Consider the following 26,061-nt stretch of genomic DNA (forward strand, 5'->3'; position numbering starts at 1 on the left):
TTTTTGTTTTGTTTTAACTTTTTATATTTTAAATATATTATTAACTTTCCCTTATCTACCGAACATTAAACCATAGTGTCTATAGTAGAGATAGACTATACATAGATAGAAGAGAAGGAGAGAGGCGAAGATAAAAGAGAGGATAAAAGGCAAGAAAAATAAATTATACATTCTAGTCATGCCAAACAGTTAAATATAAGAATATGATAATTGATATATTAATGACGGTTTCATATAATAATAATATTTAAATAATCAAAATTTTAATAAGAATTTAATATATTATTGATATCATCAATAAGTTATCATTATTTTTGAAGGGTTATTATAAATTTTTTACTAAATTCTAACTAGCATGTAAATATTATGACAAATTTTAAATACATTATCATTTTTAATTTTGTATCAAATATACAATACTATTAAATTTTAAATAATTAATAATTTTTTGATATTTTATTAATTTCTCTCTATACTTTTCAAATTCAAGCTCATGCGACTAAAGATTGTCATTATAAAAGTTTATCAATAACGATTGTAATAATACAATGAGAGATTTAAAATGTTTGTACACATTAATTTTTATGATTAATCGTTAAAATAGTCAAATTATTTGTACAAATGTGTAATTTTATTTAATTATTTTAATTTTTATAATTAGGTCTAAATTGTTTTAATTGGTATAATTTTATTCAATATGTAAAATTGATTCAGAATAAACATATTCACGTTGATTTAGCATGTTAGGTGTCATATAATAATAATATTTATAGATATATATAAGTAAAAATAAATAAAAATATAATATAATATATTAAAAATAAATAAATTATGTATACATAAATTTTATAAATATTATTATTATATAATACTTGACATATTAAATCAATATAAACACATTATCTTTAAGTCGATCAATAAAATTATACTTAATTGAGTCAATTTAAATTAAATTATTAAAATTAAAATAATTAGATAAAATTATAAATTCTTGAAAATAATTAAATTATTTTTATGATTAACCATTTTTTATTATCTCTTAAATTATTTAGTAATTTATATTTAATTGAATCAATCTAACTAAAGTTTTGGATCCACCAGTGGGGCTTGCAAAATGCCCATGCTTGTTACATTTAACACAGTGCCGTGCCCTTATTATAAAAAGTATTATTATTACATAACACTTTTTCATAAATATTTATCTTTTATAGTTTTACTTTTAAAAATTATGTCAATTAAAATTTAATTTTTCTTGGACAATAAGTCTGGAATATATACTGCAAACTCCAAGTACAACCCGAAGAGCCACGTCATCACGACCAAAGAAATCATCGACGGCTCCAAGAAGATAAAGGCCCCGTTTGTTGTAACTTAATTAAAAAAATTATAACTTATAACTTCTTAAATTATAATTTCTAAAACTTATAATAAGTTGTGAACCTGTTTGCTGTAACTTCTTAGAAGTTGTAGTTAAATAGTTATGGTGTTTGATACCATAAGCTGTAAAATAACTTATTTTTGTATAATTGTCCATAATATCCTTAGTAGTTATAGAATGATAATTTAAAAATTAATTAGTATATATGTATAAGTTTCAAGTGTTATAAAAAAATTAATTAAAGTATAGAGAGAGAGGAAGAGATTTGAAAATGAAAATGGAGGTGGAAAAGAAAAACCCATGATCGCGTAGATAAGAAGAGTAATTTTTTGCTAAAAATATGGACAAAATTATCATAAAAATGTAATTATTTAAGCAGAAGTTGTAAAAGTTAGGGTACCCCAGTTTTGAAAAAGTCAACTTCTACCCCTTCTAAAAGTTAGAATTATATAAACTAAAATAAACACTACATCCTAACTTTTTTGAAATTAGAAACTAGAAGTTGTAACTTTTAAGTTGGGGCCAAAATCCAAATCCGCTGCCGTCATCCAGAAGGTGCCGGAGGAGCACCGGAAGCTGAATTAATTATTTAAATTACTATAAATATATATTTATTTATTTATTTTCTGAATATTGCAGGGTTAAAATTACCAAAAAGGTCACGGGTGAAAGTAATTTAAGAACGTAAAATCGTCCCAACTTGAAGCCCTAATTTGTTTAGACCTCCTCTCGAACGTCGACTCCCAAAACCTCGTAGCTTCCTTCTCTCCCGCAATTTGCCGGCTGTCCTTTCTCCCGTCAGTCAGCCAAATCTCCGGTCGACGCATCCGTCGGCCGATCTGTACTTGCGAACTATCTGGTTGAAATCTCCTCATTCCTCTCCTTCGGAGAAGTCTCGCCGCGCGAAGCCGGTGATCGTTCCTCCACCTGGCGAAAGGCACGTCTCTCCGTTCGCCTGCCTCCGGTGTCTCTATTTTTCTGTCTACTGACTGTTGCGCGATTGCTTCGTCTCTATCTGCAGGCTGTTGCCCGCTCTGCGTGGATATCTGTATAAATCTGCTTTGCAGTTACTGGCATTTACTTGTATTAATTATTTATTTTTGCTTGGATATCTTTTTAAAACGCTGGATGTTGACTGGTGTTGTACTATTGTACTGAAGCTTTGGAGGGTGATCGCCTATTTACGATGAATGACTTAGAGCGATTTTTATTCGTTGGTTTGTTCCTATGTTGGCATATGATCGTGTCATTAAGTAAATGACTTAAATTTGCTCCGTCGATTCAAAATGTCTGTATTTTCGTTATTGTGGTTTGGATGGTATGTCCATGCTAAATGTTTGGAGATTTTTCAATATTGCTACTGTTTTTGTTGTTATGTTCATAAACATTGCTAAAATATAAAAATCTCATTTTTTGAGGTGCCCCCACTGTTTTACGGCTCTTGTGTTCCTAATTTGCCATCTCCCATATTGTGTCCATATTGACGCCTCTTAGGGTTTGAACTTGGCCAGCCCTTGACAAATTTATACTTAGATGCCCCCTTGCCTAGCTAATATTTTGAGTGTCAGAAGCAGGGATTTGTTCCCAGCTATTATGGAATTGAGATTTATTATCTGGTCAACAATTCTGTAAGACTGTAACAAATCAATAGCAATTATTATATGGTGCAGCTTATAACTGCTATGGTAGGATTGCATATGATTCAAAATATTACCTTCTGATAAAATAATCCGTGGAATCTGAAAGCTTTATTTTCTATCAGTGATTTGCGGCATAGATCTAATCATAATTGATTCCAGTGAATAGCTGATAGCTGACATGTTGGGATTGTGAATAATATATTTTGTGTTAAAATGAATCTTGGGAAGGTGTTGCTTCTGTCAGACAACACATTAATTTGGCATACATTTGTTATACTTGTATGGAAGTCATGGTGTTTTCCTTGGTGTTATCTTTCACATGTGTGTAGAATAAGCTAATTCTACTTGCACATGCAGGCCTTTCCGATGGCAAACAAAGAGTTGAGTACTATCCCATCAATTGAAGAAAAAGGAACTTCAGAGTTTGTTAATTGCCAAGAAGCTACTAACATTTCTTCTGCATTGCAAAAAGAAGTTGAGGAGAAGGTAGATGGTCTGGCTTTAGATGGGACACCAGGTTTGTCTTCCATAAAGAAGCAGCAATATAATTAATTTAATTAAGTCACTTTTCTTTTTCTTTTTTTTAATAGAGGATGATCATGTAAATCATCAGAATTTCTGAAAATATGTATTGGTATCTGTATTTATCAAACTACCAATATGATTCCTTGTATGTCTTGGATAAAATAATTTCAAATGTTAATGATTTTTGTTGTCATATATAGTTTTCAACATTTTGAAAAAAAAGAAAAGAAACCAATACTAGGTGTTTTTTTCTGTTTGCAATGGAAATATATTTATATATTTTGGTGCAAAACATGGAACAGAAAGGTTTTTCTTTGTTGTGTTTGCTTCCTATTTTTGTCCTTCTCATGGTTTTTTGGCCAAGACATAGAAGTCAGAAACTAGCTTCTTCTCCTTTTTTGCTTTTTGCTTCTTCATCGGTTTCCTTCTTTTTTGGCTAGGTTGTGAATTGTACTTCCTTTTCTTCTTCTTCTTGTTCATTGCCAGCAGGGCAATCCAAATCTAGGGTAAGTGGTAGTGGAGAAGACAAACTGGAAAGGCCGTAATCGAATTATGTGTCATTACAGATTGTCGTAATCAAACTCCCCCACGATGAAGATTACCTGGAAGGCCATAATACCTTTCTTTAGAATTATGTCTCGTTGTAGAGTGTTCCAATCAAACAAATCTTCTTTGTTGAATATTACAAGACCAAACATTTTTGTTGACTTTGACACCACATGTAATGATTCAGAATTTTATGAATGGAGTGCTTAATGGGATTACAACAGCATATTAAGCCTTTGAGATGTGTTTTTGTGTGTGTGTGTGTGGTTGATTGCACTAAATCCCTGAATTGAATGGTTTGTTTCACATGCCTCATGGTTTTTTTGAACATATGCATTGGTGGATGATTGTAAGAAAATGTTATAAACTAATTGGATAAAATGTAGCCTGTTGGCCTTTTTCTTGCAGATATGGGTTGTATGTGTCAGAGCTCCTAGTCCCAACCATCATTCTAGCAATATTTTTGTTCTATCTCCTATTTTTGTGGCAACAACAACATTTTCAGTCTTATCCATTAAGTGACATTAGCCACATGGGTCCTAGTTCGCCAATTATCTGTATTTATTGCCATATCCTCTGGACGGTTGTCATGTCTCATGTCTTGCCTAAGAGTTTTCCACTAAGTTTTTTTGATTTTTTCCTTCCTGTTTTGCTTCAACCTGTTTCATCTAAAAGGAGCATCTTTTGCTCCTCTTTTTTCATGACCAAACTATCTTATCTTATTGACATCTCATGTCTCTTAGCTTCAATATTAGCTATTCCAATCTTATCATGTTTGTATTCTTATTTTGTTGCATATCTACCATAACATCTTTGTCCCAGTTACGTTTATATCTTACTTAATTCTTTGAGTATCAGTTTTGATTTTTTAAATTTTTTTGAACAATTGATCCAAGATATTTTTCTCTTTGACTAACTTGATCTTCAAGTCTTATAACCATTATTCATATTTCTATTTTTACTTATATGAAGTTCCATATATTTGGTTTCTATGTGCTCAATTTAAATTTTTCTGAAGGAAAGTGTCTCTACATTCAATAAGATTTGAGAATAGTGTTTACGTTTTCTTTTGTCATAACCACCGGGACAGTGTCACTCATCACTAGAGAAAAGAGATAAGGGCTATGTACGTATCCTTATTATAATCCAATTTTAATTAGAAAAGCCTCAGTATCTTCTGCACAAATTTTAACACATTTATAGTAAGCAATACATGTTTTTAATTAACTTATATCTAAGCAATTTAGGTTCATTTGTGCTTTAAAACCCTCTATACGACTTCTCTTGAGTTTTTATTATATGTCCCATGTGTAAAAATTTTTACTTATCTCTAGACATTTTCATTAGGTGCGTTTATAGTTTCCATTGTTGATCTACTAGCCATGAAATCAAATTGATTATTAGAAGACCTTTGGTTTTTCTTCTTAACTTTTGCTTAGTCACCCTTTCTCAAAGTTCTATACTGAGACTTGTTAGCTTAATCCTCTGTAATTTTCATAGTTTAGAATATTTCCTTTGTTCTTGTAAATGGAAACTAATTGGTCCCAAGCTTTAACCTGTGGATTAACTGGTTCTCTTAAGACTTCTATTGTTGAGGTATTGCTCCTTATTATAATTGGTCCCAAGCTTGGATGGAGGAGGATGACTGCATTAGGTAGCAAGCAAGTAGCATAAAAATTGTTGATACATGGTATAATGAATGGAATAAAAGAAGTTATATATATATATATGTATAGCATAAAATCGTAAAATGATGCCCAAGAAAACTTGGTTGGAAACTCTTAGGCATGGTATGCATTATAATGGCCTTATAGAAGATATGATCATGGATAGAGATAATTTGTGGTATCCATATAATCAACTCTATCTAGTGGGGTTGAGGTTTGATATGTTTTTGTTATTGTATCAAATTGTTTCATTAATCATAAAATGCATTTTCTCTTACGCATTTTTTATGTTTCTATCAGGATATTATTTAGTCTAATGAATTGGTTTAGTATTTTCATCTTTTTTTAATGGTTTGCGTCACTATTTTTAGGTAAATACATTTATTGAACATATATTTTTATCTTCTTTGATATTACCAAATTTCCCAACATTATATTTATCTCTTCACAAATATCAAATAGCTAGAGAAATACTCCTTTTATGTATCCTTGATTTCCCCCTAATTTACTTGGATCTTTTGGTTTTTGCCTTCTATTCGCTTGATTTTGGTCAAGTCCCTTTTTTCTTTTTGTCTTCTATGATAAACTGGTGGTATATTTTTTTATAAGCTTTTGACCTTGTTTCATCGGCTGCCTTTTTTTTTGTTGTTTTTTTAGCCAAAATATACATTTTTACATTTTTCTCATCAAGGCTTGATACATATCAGTTTGGAGTTTTTCTGGTCAATTCTCCTAGAATAATTTTTGTTGTACTTTAAAATTGTAGTAGTCATCTCAACCCACACTAGAATAACCTTACTTTCTACAATCCAATCTCTTATATTTTTTTGCTAGAGACAATCCAATCTTTTTCACGATGCACTTTTTTTCATTAACAACTACTTTTTTTTTTTTCAAATTTTAAATCTCTTTATTTAATTCTTGTTCTTTTTTAAAAAAAATTATTTCCTCCTCTCTTTTTTATATGGACATCAAGGTTGGTTGATTTGGTACAACTTTTACAATCCTTATAAATGATAATTTTCTTGTAAGAAATCTATTTGGGTCGTTAATAAGGCCTTTTTTTTTTGTCATCTGATCAAATGTTCATTTCTCCTCTTGAACATGGTATTAGCTACAATGAGACTATATTTCGTGATGAGATCCAAAATTGCTTTTCCTTCATTATTATTATTTTTTCCGAAGTCATAACATCCATGACTAATCAAACAATTAAGTTTTCTATACTCAATCCACAGGTGGAGATCAGTTATACCTCTCCTGAATTATTGCAAAAAGTAGATCTATTCTGTGGAATTTTGGGCTATGCATAGTCAAGGGGGAAACTGAGGCAATCCAAAAAGTCTAAAAAGGAATGAGTGATTTTGTTAAATTCGACAAGTTTCACCTGTCTTCAGATTTCACATTTTCACACATGGAACTGTCCAGAAACTCAACGCAGTATTTAGAATTTTAAATATCAAAGATTTCAAGAAATTTCTAAACTTTTACCTTGTCTATAATTGTTTGATTGCTTTGTAGGCTTATAACTGATCGATGAATTTAAATAAATTAAAATTCAAACAGATAAGCCTCTCAAGCCACAAATATGCACCATGTAAAAAGGCATGTCAGGGATGTTAAACATTTTTCTCTGAGGTTCCGGTCGATATTCATCAGATGCATTCATTGCCTATGATCGTTATGTTTCTGAAAATTGAATCAGATTGCAGCATTTTCTCTGTCAGTTTCCATTAGGGTAATGTATTTTGTCTGTATTAATTCTGTGGAGTGTTATTGATTACTTTGGATTACTGTACTTTCTGTACGAATCTGGAGCACTATTGAGTAAAACCTGATAGTTTTATTTGCAGGCCAAGTATTCAAATTCTAGAACTTATACCGTTTCAACTATAGTACATTTGCTATTTACTTAACTAGAGTATTTTTTTCACATTTATTGGGGTGAAAAAGGCTGCTTCTCAAGTTAATACTTTCCAGAGCTGCATTTGTTCCCATAGACATTTATTGCATCTCTGCAGAGCAATGTGCTGATCTGTCTGCAGGGATAGCCAAATAATTTCCCTTGTCTCTTATGTGGGCTTCTACTCATTGAAAACAGATGCAGCAGAAGGTGCAAAAAAGAAGAAGAAGAAAAGTAAAAGCAAGTAAGGGATCTGTTTGGAACTGTTTGTTCTGTTCCAGGCTGATGTTTTTGGTGAAGACATTCATTTGACTAACTTACATTTGTCATGCACAGAAAAAAGAAAGAAGTTCCAGAGCAAACTTATCCACCATCTATTCCTATCACTGAACTTTTCCCCTCTGGGGAGTTCCCTGAGGGTGAAATTCAACAATACAAAGATGAGTAAGCACATGATAATTTGACTGTTACCCTTGCACTCTGTATCATGCATGTACCAATTTTTCATCTCGCACGATTACTGGACTTCTCTTTTAATGTACTTTTATGGTGCTTGGATAATTGGTTGCAAACAGGGTTGTTGAGCTTTATTTATTAAAATTAAAGTAATCATTTCTGAAATGGCAAAAAGGATACTGAATCACCATCGAACAGAAGTATAGTAGATACTAGATAGAATCAAATTGTCTATCATAGTGTGAAAGTGCCAAATCTAAGTTACTAGATTCTTCGAACATGACCCCTTAATGCCATTAACCTTAATTAGTGTGAAACATTAAGCCTTAAATGCCTATTTCCTTAAGTTGATCTAGAATGTGATGTGGCAGAACCAGCAAATTATATAAAGAGAAGAAAAACTTAAGAAGAAGGAAACAGATAGAAAAAGAAGAGAAGAAGATGTTGAAGAAGAAAAGGAAGAAGCAAAAGCCAACAGAAAGAGAAAATTCAGGGGAGAAAATCAATAATTCTGTATTCAATGATCAAAAGCGGATTCTAACCATACTTATCAAAATAATAAAAGATAAAACCTATGAAAATAGAACAATTTAAAACCTAAACCCAATATAACTTTAAAATCTAAACGAACTATGATAAATCAACATACTAAATATCCTATCAAACATTAAATTTTAAAATCCAGATTTCTCATTTTCTCCCCCGTTTGGGAAAAAAAAAAACTTGGCCTGGAATTTTGTGTAGATTTGTTTTATAGATAATCAAGGATTGTTGTCAACACCAACTTGCTCAAATTGAGGAGAACTACTACCATGGCTAGATCTGTCTTGATGGTGCTCCAGATCAGGATGTGTTCCCCTCTGCTTTGGGCTCTGATGAAGTGATTAGGTTCAAATACAGGAACACTAATCATAAGGATCAAAACAGCACCTAGTGAAAGACTCAGTAGTCCTCTAGGTAAATCAGGTTGCCCTCTCAGTATTCGACCAAATATAGGGTGGCCAGGTTCTACAGACTTGCCCCCACCAATAAAATCACCTTTGCCACGATACATTTTAGCATCGACTCAGGAAAGAACTCACCACTACCAACAGGGGGAATTGGGGCGTATATAAATTCGGTCGGATGAGGTTGAAGGTTGAGTAGATGAAATTTTTGGTGAAGCACCATTCAATTTTGATAGAATATCTCTATCTATATTGCTGACCAGCTTATCCTAATTCTTATCCTACAGCCATAATTGGTGCCCCTGTTTTCTCTGTCATAGTTCCCAAAATTGATTTCATGATGAAGAGGCTTTGATGAACCACCCTCACTGAAAGCATTAACAAGTAATTCATTGTTCAGGGTGACACACTTAACCAAGACTTCTTAGAACTGCTTTTGACATTTGTCTAGAGGAAAGAGTAGCTGCCTTTGACTTTGTTCCATTGATTGATCCCCACCTCATCGGCGGGGGAGGAAGAAATGGTGTGGTTTGCGAAGGCGGACAGGCTGGTGTCATGTAGGACATAGCTGCCGGTGGAGAATGCGGTGTGCACGACAAAGGTCATCTTTTCGTGGGTGTTTGTTGATTTCATTGCACGAATCTCACCTGTAGATTGCTTAGCTGCCATTTTGGTTTGGTCAATTTGTTTGGTTTTTGACTATGAGTTGAAAGTAACCAAATTAGGTTTGAGCAGAAGTGTTGGTTAGGGCGTCTGATGCTTCGATGATGGCTTGTCAACCATGTCAAAGGCTTCAAAGTTTTTTAATGCTTGTTTGGAGGCTTTGACGGCCCTAGTTAGGACCTCCAATTTTAGTTAAACCTGTACCAAAGTTGTCACGTAGTTCTGAGATAGTCAGAGTGGGGTTCGGACAGCTTTTACATATCCGGTGGATGAAACAAGAAGTCAGTGGGATGTTGATGATGCTTGATGACAGGCTTTGAGCACTGCAATGAGGTCAGGTGTGCTCCAATATTGTTGGATGAAGGCTTTGACTTGTATGCGATAAGGCGATAAGTCAGCAAGGCTTGAGGAGCTCCTTCAATGGCTGCAGTGGTGGCTCCCATGATTTGGATAAGTGGTGATGGCTATGTTGACGATTGTTTGTGTTTTTTATTTAAGGTTGCTTCGATGATTAGTAGTGAGGATGAATTCCAGAGTTCTTTGTGATGCTCTGTTCTTCTGAAACAAACTTGTGTTTCTGGTTGCAGTGTTCGTGTGCTTATTGTGCAAAACTGTTGGGAATTCTCAGCTCTGGAAACTTATGAAACTGATGAATGCTGAAGTTTTGAAAAACTCAGAACTGATGTTTGCTCTCTGATACCAAATTTGACGTGGAACAACCAGCAAATTATATAAAGTGAAGAAGATGAACTTGTCAAACTTGTGTACAGATAAACAAACAAGGCATAATAGTATAACAGAATAAAAAAAAATCAATATGTGGTCCCAACACAAAACGTGCAACATATGACACAAATAATTACATTTAACTAATTTCTTTATTCTGCGTTAGTCTCTTTATCTGCATACAAGTTTGACAGTTTTTTCTTCTGTTATTTTATTTTTTGGATTTAATTTAAAACTGTTGGTTTAGGTTCAACCAGTGGTTTTAAGTTAAATGCTGGTGAACCATTGGTTTAAGTTGCCCTTTATTCTCCAACACTTAGTATATTATATTTTCTAAGTGTTGGAGGAGAATTATTGTTGAACCAGCAACTTTGTGCTGAATCAGGTCACGCAGGTGCCTTTTTTTAGCGCAGCTGGTGGGTAGACTGGTAGTTTGGTAATATTTTTTCTTGGGGTGCTATTTTAAGAATTATTTATTAAAATAATATTGTTTAAAAAATTTGAGAAAATACTTCCATTTAATTTCAAATTTAGAGAATAACCAATCTGGTAAGTGACATTTCTATTGATATATCTTTCTACAGATTTGGAGCTGACATTGTTTTATTGCTGAAACTTTTATTTTTCTTTTTTGCTTGCTAGCTTCAATATGTAGTGGTTCTTTAAGATTGCTTAAAGGAAACACTAGTTGATTTGGTTTTCCCTGCACTCATGCATCTTGTCATTATTTTATGGAAATCTTTTGCGGAATTCTTGATAAACTAAATATTGTTTTCTGAACATCACTGAGGGTATCGGGGACTTGTGCTGGAATGCATTTAATGTGCATTGCCTTTTTGTATGTATTGATCTTGGGTCTTCATTTTCAATGTTGATGATTCTGTTTTCAGTAACCTGTGGAGAGTTACATCTGAGGAAAAGAGAGAGTTGGAACGCCTACAAAAACCTATATATAATTCTGTTCGTCGAGCAGCAGAAGTTCATCGTCAGGTTTCTATTTTCTTTTTAAATGAAAACATGCTTATGCAACTGCTCATGGAGGAATGAAAGAATCTATTTTCAGTTAATCATTGAAGATTTGAAGTTTTTTTTTTTTTTTTAGGTTCGAAAATACATCAGAAGTATTTTGAAGCCTGGGATGTTAATGATAGACTTATGCGAAACCCTAGAGAATACAGTCCGTCAATTGATATCAGAAAATGGTCTCCAAGCAGGCATTGCGTTTCCAACAGGGTGCTCTTTGAATTGGTAAAATGTCAAACTCCTTTTGCTTTCCTTTTAGTTTTTTGTTTTATTGTTGTCATTTTACATAAATATCCTTTTATTTTGTTCAGGGTTGCAGCTCACTGGACTCCAAATTCTGGAGATAAAACTGTGCTTCAGTACGATGATGTGATGAAATTGGATTTTGGAACTCATGTTGATGGTAGCAGATTCTTGTCCATTTATCTTGCTTTACTTCCCACACTTTTGCTAAATCATTTAAATTCAATGTAAGCAATACACCACCTTTTCATGGATGGCTTCGTTTCTTGCAGGACTCATAATTGACTGTGCTTTCACAGTGGCATTCAATCCTATGTTTGATCCTTTGCTTGAAGCCTCTCGAGAAGCTACAAACACGGGTATCAAGGTAGTTGAATTTATATATTAACAATATAATATATATGTATATATCCTCACCATCATCAACAACACAACAACTCTGCCTTATCCTCGCCAAGTTAAGGGTTGGCAGCATGATATTCATAATGGTAATTGACTTCTAGAAGTCACATTGACAATACAAGTCCATGCAAACGAATAATGTGGCAAAATTTTATATTGGATGCTCTTCCTAATGCAACCCTCTAAAGCAAGAGATGATGAGATAAAGTTCCAAACCATCTTCATATGTATAAATTTCATGAGATGGTGATCAATGAAGATGATATGGTCGTGTTGCATCACATTGTTGATATGGTGAAACAAACCCATACAACATGGGAACACATTACAACAATATAATTTATATATACTGCATACATTTTTGGCCTGATGGTGGCAAAGTTTTCCTTGAATGCACCAATATTGGTGTTAGAAATTACCTACTTTTCTTTTGAGGATGTAAATCGAGTGAGGGACTTGTTGACAAATGAGGTTGGTCAAAGCAGTTAAATATTGATGCAAATCTGAAATTGAAATCCTTATCAATCCTTTGATTGATAAGTATATTATTTAGTTATTTTTAAAAAAAAATCCTAATCCATAGGATCGAGAAGCTTGTTAAATTTATATTATCATGTTTGTTTTATCTTTTCAACCAATCCTAACTTAAGTTAGGATAAGGTGCAGTTAATTAATATGATGTTTGTTTTATCTTTCTTAGTTGCCTAGTCTTATTAGGTGTCTTGTTAATGTGTCAGAAGGCAGCATGAATAATGCATTGAAGTTATAAAGGGACACCTTAGAATCTGGAAGTTTTTAAGTTGAGCACATAGAATGTGAATTTAGTAAACTTAAAAAAGTATGGATGGTTCCGTGGTGAGATTTAATGGTTGAGTTATTTTATGGAAATATTGTTAAAAATTTCATATCACTTGTTCATAAAGACAGATTATTGAGGATGTTATTTGCATAATTAAGGTAGAATGGTTAAAGCAGAGAAGTATCTTCAATATTCTATGAGGTTGTAAAACCTTTTTAGAGCTAGGTGCATGTCTTATTGGATGGCTACAATACTTTTCTGATTATATGGTAAGAAATGTTGGAAATTAAGTGTCACTGTATGTATTCTGTGTGTAATTGAGCTGAAACTATTACGATTGATGTGAGGCCATACCAAAGAAAAAGGCAACCCTAATGCACAAGACACCTTGCTTTCAGAGGGTTGGTAGAAGGTTGTTTTTGTATGCAACCTTACTCTTGCTTCCCAAAAGGCTATTTCCACAACTCAAACTCTTGATATTCCGGTTATAAAAGATCAGCCTTGCCTTCAATTTGCTGCCATACTAAATAGACATAATTAAAAATAAAATTATCCATATGAGTGGTTGGTTATACCATTCAAGTATGTGGCTTATGAATCAACTACTAAAACCTGTTATTAATAAATTCATTGTTGGTTGTTTTGACAATACCTTGATTTATAGTAAAAGTGAACAGAAGATTTAGAACATTTGAGGGAAGTGTGGGTTACATTGCAAGAATTAAGTTGTTTAACTTGAAGAAGTGCAATTTCATTACAAGTTTTTTCTTGTTCTTGGATCATGGTGAGCTCTAATGAAATGCATTTGGATGAAGATAAGGTTAAGGCAATTTGTGTATGGCCTAAATTGAATGTTGTGGCATATATTTGAAGCTTTCATGGTTTAGCAACATTCTATTGGATTTTAATTTGAATTTTCAACTTCGCCGGAGTTAGAATCTTTATCTAGTGTTTTACTAGATATGGATAATATTTAGTTATTTTTTAATAATCCTAATCCATGAGATTGGGAAAGGTTTTTCATCTTTTCTTCTTAGGTTTGTTTTTATCCTATCTTGTGAGTTTGTTAGTCTTACCAAATATCTTTTTAGTTTTGTTAGTCTTACCAAATATCTTTTTAGTTTTGTTAGTCTTAACTGTTCTAGAATTGTAGCCTAGATGAAGGCAATTGTTGACAATTTATGTTGATAAAGTTTTGCATATTTTCCTGAGTATATTTCTTTATTACTCTGATTGACTTGAAAATAACTGGTTTAATACGATCAAATCTCCTTACACACCTTTCCTTAAAACATAGTGTGCCTATGAAAGTAGTTTCTTATCTATAGTGGTTCCATTTTGTTGTTTTTATGCTACATATACACAAAATTCAAGTTGTAGTTTTGTCATCAGGTACTTATATTTATTGCTTTTGTGGAAATCATATAATAACCAACAACCAACTATGAGGAGTTGATTTTTTGTATTATTTAGGAGGCTGGAATTGACGTGCGTCTTTGTGATGTTGGGGCTGCTATCCAAGAGGTCATGGAATCATATGAGGTTGATATCAATGGGAAGGTGTTTCAAGGTATTGTGCTTGTCTAAGCTGAGGCTAATTCTACCATAGCTTCTACACGATGGAGATCCTATTAAAGCTTGATGTAATTCAAAATCTGGTTGGTTTACCTTGTACTCTTTAAGAAAGACATGTTAGCCTTCTATGAAGTATATACTCATCAGTTTGTGTCATGCATGTGTTCAACACATTACGCATACAACTGCTCATCTGACAAATTGGAATGTTTTAATACACAAATGACATGTCATAATTTTTTTTAACTACCATTTTCTTTTTGGACATAGCTAGGACATGCATCTCCATGCATTGGACAGCAATGAATTGGGCATGCCTAGGGATGCATGAAGTGTTTTAGAGACATTGTTGGGGGTAAAATTTTTGGTTGAGGAATAAAAACCACAATGTTGAGCCTAGTTACAAGTCTGACAAGAATATAGTAATAATATTATTGCTTGAATGTTATTTTCATGTTGGCTTACTCTTTTTTTTTTTTAGTGTTTTTGGTTCTTATGTTTTACAAACATTACTGTAATATTAAAATAAAAAGATATTTTCTTTTGCTGTATCCTTGTTGTATTTGTTTCCTTATTCCTCGTCACAATATCCCTTGACCATGTTTGATACCATGCCTTGCATCTATATCAATGTTTCATACAAAATGGATTTTGTGTTGTCTTCTATTATTTTCTTTCATTGTTGTTCTCCTGATGCCATTGAATGCACACGCATCATTAAGAGCGGGCATAAAAATGTAGAGCTGTTACTGCAAATGATATTTATAAATCCCAAGTAATATTGCTTAATGTATAGCTGAAGTAATATTGCCATACTTAAAAGTGATAATTTCATGCCAGATAAACATATGCAGCCAAGTAATTTGGAACTGAGATGAACCTAAAAATATTAGTGCTGCTCCATCTAATTCATGCTTAAAAACTTGCCTCCATTTCCCGCCTGGAAAACTCTGCTGAATTTGTGGTACAACCAATTATTAGGCTAAGCTATTTCAGCTTTCTTATCCTGTTAACTCTATTAGGAGAGATTCTCCACAAAGCTCCAGGACATTCAATGCCGTTGTTTCTTGAACTTACACTTGCCTCTTCAATGTTTGTTCTAGCACCTTCAGCCTCTTTCTTTTAGAAAGTAATATAATCTATAAATCTATTTACTTTTTTACTTTTCTGTGATTCTTTAGCTAGTCCTTGAGTTTAGACAGAATGCAGAAATTGAATGAAGATGAACTTTGAAAAATGAAATAAAGAAGATAATTATAAAGAATACAAAATTTCATTGACTGTCCACAAGTCAACAACCTAATATTTATCATTTCTGTTAACATGAAAGTTTGTTAGCCCATGCTCTTTCTACATGGATGATATCATCTTATATGAGTTTGCTCCATTATTTAATTGTGACTGCATTTGTATAGAATGTTGGATGCACTTTCTGCACTTTAACCATCTGTCAGAAACTTGATACTTGTATGAGGGCTGTTTGGTATTTTTGGCTTAGTAGTTATAGTAGTTGTACTGATAGCAAGCTACTATAGATTGTACATTTGAAATGGCAGCCTCATCGGTGCCAATTCATTAACTACTGCCAATACTGGATTAGTATATAAGCTAATCCAGCTGAACGAAAGAGGGATGGAAGTACATTTTTTGAAACATTCTGTCTTTGTCTCTTGATTTTCTCTCGATTCTGCTTCTCTCCCTCACCACTTTCTGTTCTTTCTCCTCCTGTGATTTTCTCTCCAATTTCTCCCTAAATTCTGCCCTAAGTTCTCTCAGTTAGCAGGGAATTTCCCTGTCAGATCTGAGGACGTGACACCATCTTGCCTTTATTTTATGAATAACATCTCAATCTCCCTTTCTTCTCGTACAATTGATCCAATATGTGAAACTGGTCTTTTGATGGGATAACTTGGATCATTTGCATTTCTAATTTTATGTCTTTACATTCTATATATTCAGTTTTTGACCTACTCAACTAAAAACCATTAGATTCTAAGCATTTCTTCATAATTTTATGCCTTTTTTGTTTGTCTCATCCACAAGACAATATTGCATGCAAATAGCATACACCAAGGCATTTCTTATTAGGTGTATTTTCTTGGTTCATCCATCACAAGGGCGAGGAGGAAATTGAAGTTACACTTCCATACACAGAAAAAAGCAAATGGATTTGCTGGAGCTGTTTGGAATTGTACTAGACTTGCCTGTTAAAGGAGTAATTATGTTTCCACATTTCTTCACAACGGGAAGCATTAGAGTAGAAGAGTACATGATACATGTAGATGATCTGATTGCAATACAATACTTGTATATTATTATTGAAATGTATATGGAAGTGTGAAAGACATCTCAGCTATAAAGTTATAACATCTCATATAAGTTTCCCAACTGGTTAGCTGGCTAGATTTCCTACACTCAGATACTTCTGCATACTGTATCATCTGGTCTGCTGAAATGCTCTGGATCTAGATTTTTGACATTTAAACACTACCCAATATGGTCAGGTAGTTCAGATCTAAGGACATTGATATTAAAGTTGTAATACAGAAATGGATAGCTAAAATATATGGATATTTATCAAATATTTAATCCTAAACCATGCTACAACTTTATAATCAACCCTATTGCATTGGTTCTTTTACTTCTACTTCTGTTTTTACATGTCTACTTGCAAGCCTCTAACCAGGAATGCTCATTTTTACCATCCCATGGATATCTCTTGTTACCACCCCAAAGTTATGAATTCTCTTTCATACCTTCTCTCCTTCAATGTGCACATAATAATACCCAAAATCACTTGTGTGGAATTTGTCTGTTTTGGCAGTTAAAAGCATACGAAATTTAAATGGACATAGCATTGGGCCCTATCAAATTCATGCTGGAAAATCTGTTCCCATAGTTAAAGGAGGAGAACAGACAAAGATGGAAGAGGGTGAATATTTCGCGATTGAAACTTTTGCTTCAACAGGTAATGTTTTTCATGTAGAATGAATGATATTTGACCTGAATGGCTTATGGTGGAATAAAAATGTCATTAACATTATCATTGTTCATTTGTTAACTTCTGAAGGCAAGGGATTTGTCAGAGAAGATTTAGAATGTAGCCACTACATGAAGAATTTTGATGTTGGCCACATTCCTCTACGGCTACCCAAAGCAAAACAATTGCTGGCAGCAATTAATAAGAACTTCTCCACATTGGCGTTTTGCAGACGCTACTTAGACCGCATTGGGGAGACTAAATATCTGATGGCGCTAAAGAATTTGTGTGATACTGGTATTGTTCAGGTATGTCTTTACGAGTTGCTTTATGTCTCCAGTTTATGTTATGTAAAACTAATCTTTAGATATAGTGTCTGTATGATTTTAAGAGTTGTTCCCTGAATATTCTTCGTCAGGATCCAAATCTTCTTAGCATTTTGGTCTTTGAAATTCCATAACCACCTCTGGTTCAATTTCTCTAGTCATGGAATCCCAGTTAGCAATCACAGTCCTTTCTTCTCCTTGATCATAGCACCTGAAGAAACAGGAGTTGTAGTTACTTTGGTAGTATTACAGAATCAGAAGACTACTTTTGAGTTCCCATAACTTGGTCCAAATAAGAGCTAAATGAATTGAAACCTTATTATTTCGAAACATAATTTGGATAGCCTAGTTTAATTGCTATAAATCATTTGATTCATTACATAATTATCAAGACCAGGCCTGACAAACCACAGAGACCTATTTATCTTAAACTTATGCACTCATCAAAAAACTGAACCTAGGACTGAAGCAAAGAAACTATCCTTTTTCGTGTTCAACAATTGGAAAATGAAAAATCAGTCCCTTTAAAAAAGTCAGAATATTCAGCCCTCTAAATCTCTAAAATTTTCTTCCTCCAAGTAGACCACATTTAATATAGCCACATCTTTGCTGAGAAAATGTGATGGACACCCTGTTTCAAGAAAGAGAGAAATCTAAATCACAAAAGCTGCATTGTTCACTTAACATTAAAAAATAGTAAAAATAAGACTCAACATTGTGAGCCACCGCATAATGGAGGAAGAGATGGTCTGTCAGCTATCCACTCCATTTTTACAAGAAACACCAATCCATAACAATACACCTCAAAAAAGATTGATCATTAATATGGCAGGGGAAGTGCATTCGTTTTCAAGGATATATTCATCATTTTAGGATTTGTTCCATTGATGATAGTTGGGAGTGGTAGAGAAGGTTGAAAACACTTTCCATCCCTGCTGTTAACAGTGTTAACCTAGAAGGATTAAATTGGCATTTAGTCTAAATTGAGGGGAGTTTAATGGTCTTTAGTAGTTTAAGGTGGTTAGGGGTAAGTGATACAAGATGTTTGTTTGACAGCATTTCTTGTAATATCTGTTAGGATGAGGAGCTCTTTAGATAACTCAAACAATGCTTACAAGTGCCAATCTCTCACACTCCTCACCTGAAATCAACCCAATCAACAGAAATAAGAAACTGAAATTGAAAGAACAGAATTAATGGAATGAAAAACAAAGAAAGAAACAACCAAACCACAAACAAGAGGCGTGCAATATATCCTGGTTCGGATTGAATGAAAAGCAACCCTACATCCAGCCTCATTCCTCTAGAAATCCAAACTTTGAACAGTGCAAGAAGTCCCTCACTCTTATACCACCCGAGTACAATCTTTCTTGGAGATTACAGAGAGCTTTCTTGACACAAACCTTTCCTCTCACACACTGCACTCGCACAATATTAGAATGAGAATAACTTGCACACACCTGGCTACCCCTTTCCCTCTATTCATAGAATAGGGCGGACATCCCAATGAAGACTCTAGATAATTACAGTTTAACCCCATAATTTTCACTAATTTCACATGGGATACAATTTCCTATCTAAACCTTCAATAGCCACTTATGTGCACTGTCTTCACGGATCTTCTAGGAATAATTTTATCGTATACTCAAGACAACAACATAACAATTCTCCATCATTGTCTTGAGTATAGATCCATTCTTCATCCATCAAAGCCTTGGACCTTCCAACAGATGAACTGAACCTGCTCTCATCCAGACTGCTACACAAACTTGATACTCAAAACACAACAAACATTAAGAATATTTAAAACAATGCTGCAAATTTTATCAATGGAACAACCTTGGATAACATTTCAGCTACATTGTCTATACCTGCAACCTTTTATTTACGATTAATTCCTCCTTCTCAAGGATTTCCCTAATGAATAAATTCCTAACATCAATATGATTGATTCTTTCCATGGTGGGATTGAATCTTAGTCAAGTGGACTGCACATTGGCTATTCCATCTCAACTCAACCTGAGCATTCCTCCTAGGAGTTCTGCTGTGTAATCAGCAGCCAATAGACCCTAAATGCATGGTTCTTCTTCCACACTTGCTCCACCATAAACCAAATCCATATCCAATGTTAATTTTACCTGCCAAAGAGTCCAATTTCACAGCATCCTAGTGAACCTTACCCAGATTGGCCTTAAATCCACTAGACTTACTCATAGCATTCCAGCTCCGGCCTTTAGGCTTTACCACTGCATTTGAGTAAGAGCCTTGCTCATTTCTTTTTATGCTTGCTTCCTTATTAGATGACTGCTCATCTCTCTTAACTTCTTTATCATCTTACAAAAGTATGTCTATTTTTGTATAAACTAGGCTGCCTAAGCTGTCTTTTCTCTTACTTCTATGCCTAATATTTACCCAGCTTCTCCTAGATCCTTCACTTCAACAGCTGACCTAAATCTCAGCTTTTAACTTGAGGATTCCTATGGTTTATTGTCTAGCAATTAGCTTACCAATTCACATATGGGAGAAGATATATTGACTCTTATTAGGCATATCTTTGTAATAATCACAGCTACCAAATGCACTCATTTTAAACCCTTGGACTATCATAAGAGAATCACATTTCTTATACCAATGCCTTGGGGATTGACTTAATTCACAGGGAGACCTTCTAAGCAACCATAGTTGCTTACCTTTCTCTCTAACTTCAAATCCCTTGGGCTATTCTATAAGATCATTTCCTCTTAAACCTTCATGGAGAAAGGCTGTTAGTGACAACCATTTAGACATGAATTAAGTCTTAATGTGCTGTCATAGCTTAATAGCCATTAGCTTTGTAATACCCCGCGTGCCCAGAGAAAAGTAGTATATATCGAGGATAAGTAAGGAAGGAAACAATACTAGCTGGATACCTTTTGGGCTGAATGTTGACAAAGAACTCCTGGGTTAAGCGTGCTTGAGCTGGGGAAGCTCAAGAATGGGTGACCCCCTGAGAAGTTCGCGTAGGCCCATCAAGATAAGTTGTTCCGATCCTTCCTATCGCTCGATGCAAGATATTACAAGTGATATCAGAGCCGACCCCCGAACCTCTGAGTGCGGTGGTGGGACAAACCTCAGTGAGGACGCTGAGTCCCGGGGGGGGGGGGGGGTGCGTGTAGGCACCTTAAGCGAATCCCACATCGGCCATGCAAAGGGGGGAGATCTGAGACCGTTTGTAAGGTCGCATGACGAGAACGTCATGTGTTCAAGGGGGGGAGAATGTAATACCTCGAGTGCCTAGAGAAGAGTCATATGTATTGAGGATAAGTAAGGAAGGAAACAACACCAGCTAGATGTCTTTTGGGCTGAATGTTGGTAAAGAACTTTCGCGTTAAGCGTGCTTGAGCTGGGGAAGCTCAAGGATGGGTGACTCCCTGGGAAGTTCACGTAAGCCCATCAGGATAAATTGTTCCGGTCTTTCCTATCGTTCGATGCGAGATGTTACAGGCTTAGTCTTTTACCTAGGCTTTTCTCATTTGCACCTACCTTAATCTCAAATAGTCACTCTCAGCTCACCACCCCTTTATCCTAAGGGTTCATCCACTTAAAGTCCAAAGCAACTCCACTTCTCATTTCATGGCACCCTACCATTTGATGGAGTCTTTGAGTGCATCTCCTCTTCATAGAAAAAGAGGTTCCTTACCAGCCTCTTCTATGGCACTTAACAGTGCATAGGAGTCTAAAACCGAAAATTCCATACCTCACTGGTGGTCTTATGTTCCTTCTTTTACCTATCCTAGGCAACAGTATACCTTCCATTCCCTTACTCACTGCCTATACTAGATGATCTTCCTTCCCTTGCCCTTTTCTAACCTGGATTTTGATCAATGGAGCTGTCTACATCATTTTCCAGATTATCTACTTCTAAGTCCTGGTTCATGGGGCTGTTGAAGACATTTTCAAGAAGTTCTACTTGCTGTTTATATTACACAGCCTTCTAGATTACCTTCCTTGACATTAGCTTTATCTAATTTTATGTCTTTCATGGTGAAATTTCTATCATAGGAAAGTTCCTTAACTATTAAAGACCTAGGCACACCTAACTCCGAACTCCACTACTCATAACCCTTCACACCAGAGGCAACCTTCCAGCAAGCTCATGTTTGCTTGGGATTTCTTAGGGAAACTTCATCTTTAATAGGCACGAATAACCTAGCTCCACCATGAGACAAGGTTTGGATAGGGCCCCATAGATCCTAATGAATGACCTCTAATGGGGCTATAGACGAATTCAAGGCCTTTTTGGAGAATTTAACTTTGGTAGCTTTACCAAATCCGCATGATTCACTCTTTTCCACATCTGCAACTTTTCCCTCTCCTAATATCCCTTTCTTAGATACCTCCTTTTGTCCCCGCTCACTATTGTGAGCCATCCTCAAATGCCATGGCCTACACTTATCATAGGCTTTTCCTTTAGTGGCTGAAGCTTCTCCACACAAAGTGCAAGCTTGCATCACATAAGTACCATTGTTGAGGACTGCTTTCATCACTATTAGTGATCCTTTAGCAACTTTTAGGGCTCCATTTTCTCCTTGATAGGAGAAACCAATTCTATCTAACTCACCTAGGGAAATTAGATTTCTTTTCAAACTTGGGACATATCTTACAGATTTTAAGATTTTAACCAATCCATCATGCAACTTTAATCTTACATATCCAATACCCTTGATCCTATACTCTTGACTTGGGACATATCTTACAGATTGTAAGATTTTAACCAATCCATCATGCAACTTTAATCTTACATATCCAATACCCTTGATCCTATACTCTTGGTTGTTGCCTAATAACACCTTACCACCTACCAAGTCTCTATAGTTCACAAACCACTTTTTATGTGGGGGACATATGGAAAGAACACCCCGAATCTAGTATCCATGCTTCTCCATCAGCATTTTCAAATACTACTAGAACATCGGCATTGTCATAGTTGTACTCACATAGAGATGAGGTGATTTCAGAATTATTTTTCTCTAGGTACTCTTTCTTTCTCTTAGGGCAATTCTTCTTGATATGCCCTTCCTCTTGGCAGTAATAGCACTTAGTTATTCTCCTGCCATTTCTTGATTTTGACCTAGACCTACCCGTTTGCCTAGGATCATTCCTATCCGGTCTAGTTCCAACCAAGAGTACATCACCAGCAGCACTTTTTTCTTCTAATTTCTGCTGTAACTCCTTAAGAGTTCAATGCCCCAAAAACTTTTTCTAGGGTTAATTTATCCCTACCATGTTTTAATATATCAACAAAGGTTTCATATGACTTAGGCAAGGAATGCAATAATCCAAGGGCTTTGTCTTCATCATCATAGTTTATATCTATGTTTTCTAAGTCAAGGCATAGTTTATTAAAATCATCTATATGACTTTTAAGTTTCTGCCCTTCTTGCATTTTAAATGTAAAATTTTTTTCCTTCAAATACAGCTTATTCGAAAGTGTGTGTCATATATAGACTCTCTAATTTAGACTATAAAGCCTCTGCCATTTCCATCATAGAAACTTCCCCAAGGACTTTTATCTCCTAGACTCAAAATTAGAGTATTATAGGCCTTTTTGTTGATTTCTTTTCTTCGTTCATCGACTTTTTCTGCTCATCAGTGACATTTTCGAGCAATTTCTTTTCAGCCTCTATGGCTTCTTCTCTAGCCCTAAGTTTCCTAATAGGACCCTTATCTTGATTTTCCATAGACCAAAATCGTTTCAACCATCAAACTTCTCTATGTCATACCTAGCATAAGAAGGTGCGGAAGCCATGGTAGAGATTAAATCCTATTTATTTCTAGGGATCTTGGCAATTATTGAATGAGTTCTTGGCTCTGATACCAATCTATTAGGATTAGGAGCTCTTTAGATAACTCAAACAATGCTTACAAGTGCCAATCTCACACACACCTCACTCGAAATCAACCCAATCAACAGAAATAAGAAACTGAAATTGAAAGAACATAATTAAAGGAATGAAAAACAAAGAGAGAAACAACCAAACCACTAACAAGAGCCACGCGATATATCCTGGTTCAGATTGAATGAAAAGCAACCCTACATCCAGCCTCAGTCCGAGAGCAATTCCACTAGAAATCCAAACTTTGAACAGTACAAGAAGTCCCTCACTCTTATCTCACCCGAGTACAATCTTTCTTGGAGATTACAAAGAACTTTCTTGACACAAGCCTTTCCTCTCACACACTGCACTCGCACAATATCATAATGAGAATAACTTGCACACACCCTGCTTCCCCTGTCCCTCTATTTATAGAATATGGTGGACATCCCAATGAAGACTTTAGATAATTATAGTTTAACCCCATAACTTTCACTAATTTCACATGGGATACAATTTCCTATCTAAACCTTCAATAGCCACTTATGTGCACTGCCTTCACTAATCTTCTAGGAATGACTTTATCCTATACTCACAACATAACAATATCCCCCAGAGGAAAATGAGCACAAATGGATAAGGTTTTGTTTTCCACACTGAATATCTTACGACTGTCAAGGCATATGTGTAAATCCTCCTGAAGATACCTACTGGTTGATTAGCGCCTCTGTTGAAGACTTTCAAGATAATGATCAGAAGGAACAGAAATTGAGATTTTATCTTTGTGCATAGAGCTGGGATGGAAACTGGTCAGATTGGCCTGGTGGGATTGAGGACTGAGTATTAAGGAGAGTAGGATGCTTCCAGAATCCCTCAGATTGTGCATCACCTGGTGGACTGAGTATTAAGGAGAGTAGGATGCTTCCAGAATCCCTCAGATTGTGCATCTTCTGGTTCTAAAAGTCTGCATTACTTTTAGCTAATTTTTGTCCTTTTTTTAGCATTGACAGCGTATCTCTCTTTTCTCAATAAAAGAAAATTTGTTTTCAATTTTATCCTTCTCTTACCGAATGATTTATTGCAGAAATTGTGATATCTTGATGTTTTCATTCTTTGTTTGTCCTCCTTCCCATGTATTATTGTGGGTTTGGGTCGTGGGCCAGTTGGAATACCTCAATACTCTCCTGATTATGGGACTCTAAAATCACCTTTTGCCCTTTAGAAATTGCCAGCATAGTTAGGGCAGGTGAGGCATCCCTATGTATCTTCCCACACATTGGGGTAATGGTCGGATAGCTGTCTATCTTATTTGCCTAATTCTTCCAATTTTTGGACCTTTTATATTTGATAAAAGGCATCAATATATTTCACCATATGCTAAATAATAATAATAATAAAATACACTAAATCTCAACTTCGTACCTAGTCTTCCCGTTGCTTTCTTTGGGAAAGAGGTTGTTACTTGTAATCTTTATAGGAATGAAATCTAACACACAGCTTTATGCAATTTTGGCAGCCGTACCCGCCTCTCTGCGACATCAAAGGAAGCTATGTATCTCAATTTGAGCATACGATATTACTGCGGCCAACTTGCAAAGAGGTGATTTCTAGAGGCGATGATTATTGATTGCAGTTGTGATGATGTTTTGCTTGGAAACCACCAGTTTTGTGAGAGCAGCAGCAGCAGCATTCTAGTTAGGGCTTTTACTTATAATAAAAGCAATGCAATCCTAATTTCCATGTTGTGCGATCATCCTTTATCATGTCCATTTGCAAACCTCAAAAAGTACTTTGGCTTTGTAAATTATGATACACGATCATCAGTGTCCTAGGTGTTTGTTGCAGAATAGATAATCAATGATGGCTGGATATATGTGACTTGTAAAATAGATTACCTTTGTGCTTTTATTTATAGCTAAGCTAGTTGCATTTGTTGCTAGCTTAGGGCAACTTCCTATAATTATGGGTTTAGCATTGGAACATTGTTTTTTAACCAATTTACCTTTGGATGCTATCTCCATCAAACAGCCTTTCCACGCTGTTGCCCCACGGGCATAGTACAGTGGCAAAGGTTAACATGAGGGTCAGGAGTTTGAATTTCACGGGTGTCTTGGAAAGGTTGAGCACTGCTTTGGGGGGGGGTTGAAAAGGCTGAAATGGTGGATACCAAGGAGTGTGAACATATTGAGAGTTAGGTTCTGTGTATAAGTTGTATTTATATTTGGATTTATTTAGGGAGTGTATTAGGAGAGAAGGTTGCCAATTCTTGGGGATTAGTCGAGTGAAGTTTGGACATTTTAGGATAATAAAAAAAAAAACAAAAAGACTCCTGTCTAGGCTAGTCTAAAGTCCCAATAGTGAAGTAGTAGGGGGGTCCAAATATGGCCTGGACCCCTTGGTTAACTAG

The 26,061-nt window shown here is 34.9% G+C and overlaps 1 protein-coding gene across 5 annotated transcripts; it reads left to right on the forward strand.

Annotated features, from left to right (window-relative positions):
• The first annotated feature begins 2,076 nt into the window (after positions 1-2,076).
• LOC127797635 (methionine aminopeptidase 2B-like) lies at positions 2,077-25,614 on the forward strand. 5 transcript variants are annotated; one of them, XM_052330711.1, is made up of 13 exons: positions 2,077-2,315; positions 2,400-2,444; positions 3,376-3,535; positions 7,858-7,903; positions 7,996-8,103; positions 11,342-11,441; positions 11,554-11,699; positions 11,786-11,877; positions 11,990-12,084; positions 14,392-14,488; positions 17,318-17,461; positions 17,564-17,781; positions 25,171-25,614. In XM_052330711.1, exons 3-13 carry the CDS (start codon positions 3,385-3,387, stop codon positions 25,279-25,281), a joined length of 1,308 nt encoding a protein of 435 aa, XP_052186671.1. In that variant the 5' UTR covers positions 2,077-2,315; positions 2,400-2,444; positions 3,376-3,384; the 3' UTR covers positions 25,282-25,614. The 5 variants fall into 5 exon arrangements, with proteins under 5 accessions (XP_052186671.1, XP_052186672.1, XP_052186669.1 ...); XM_052330712.1 differs by having other exon boundaries at positions 2,400-2,426; XM_052330709.1 differs by having other exon boundaries at positions 2,077-2,444.
• Positions 25,615-26,061: the final 447 nt, after the last annotated feature.

The sequence above is a fragment of the Diospyros lotus genome, chromosome 3 (assembly GCF_014633365.1).
Source record: "Diospyros lotus cultivar Yz01 chromosome 3, ASM1463336v1, whole genome shotgun sequence".
Taxonomy (NCBI): domain Eukaryota; kingdom Viridiplantae; phylum Streptophyta; class Magnoliopsida; order Ericales; family Ebenaceae; genus Diospyros; species Diospyros lotus.

Coding starts and splice junctions, on each gene's coding strand:
- LOC127797635 (XM_052330709.1), top strand. CDS start 3,385: ATGGCAAACAAAGAGTTGAGTACTATCCCATCAATTGAAGAAAAAGGA. Junction 7,904..7,995: donor AAGAAGAAAAGTAAAAGCAA/GTAAGGGATCTG, acceptor TGTCATGCACAG/AAAAAAGAAAGAAGTTCCAG. Junction 12,085..14,391: donor CTACAAACACGGGTATCAAG/GTAGTTGAATTT, acceptor TGTATTATTTAG/GAGGCTGGAATTGACGTGCG.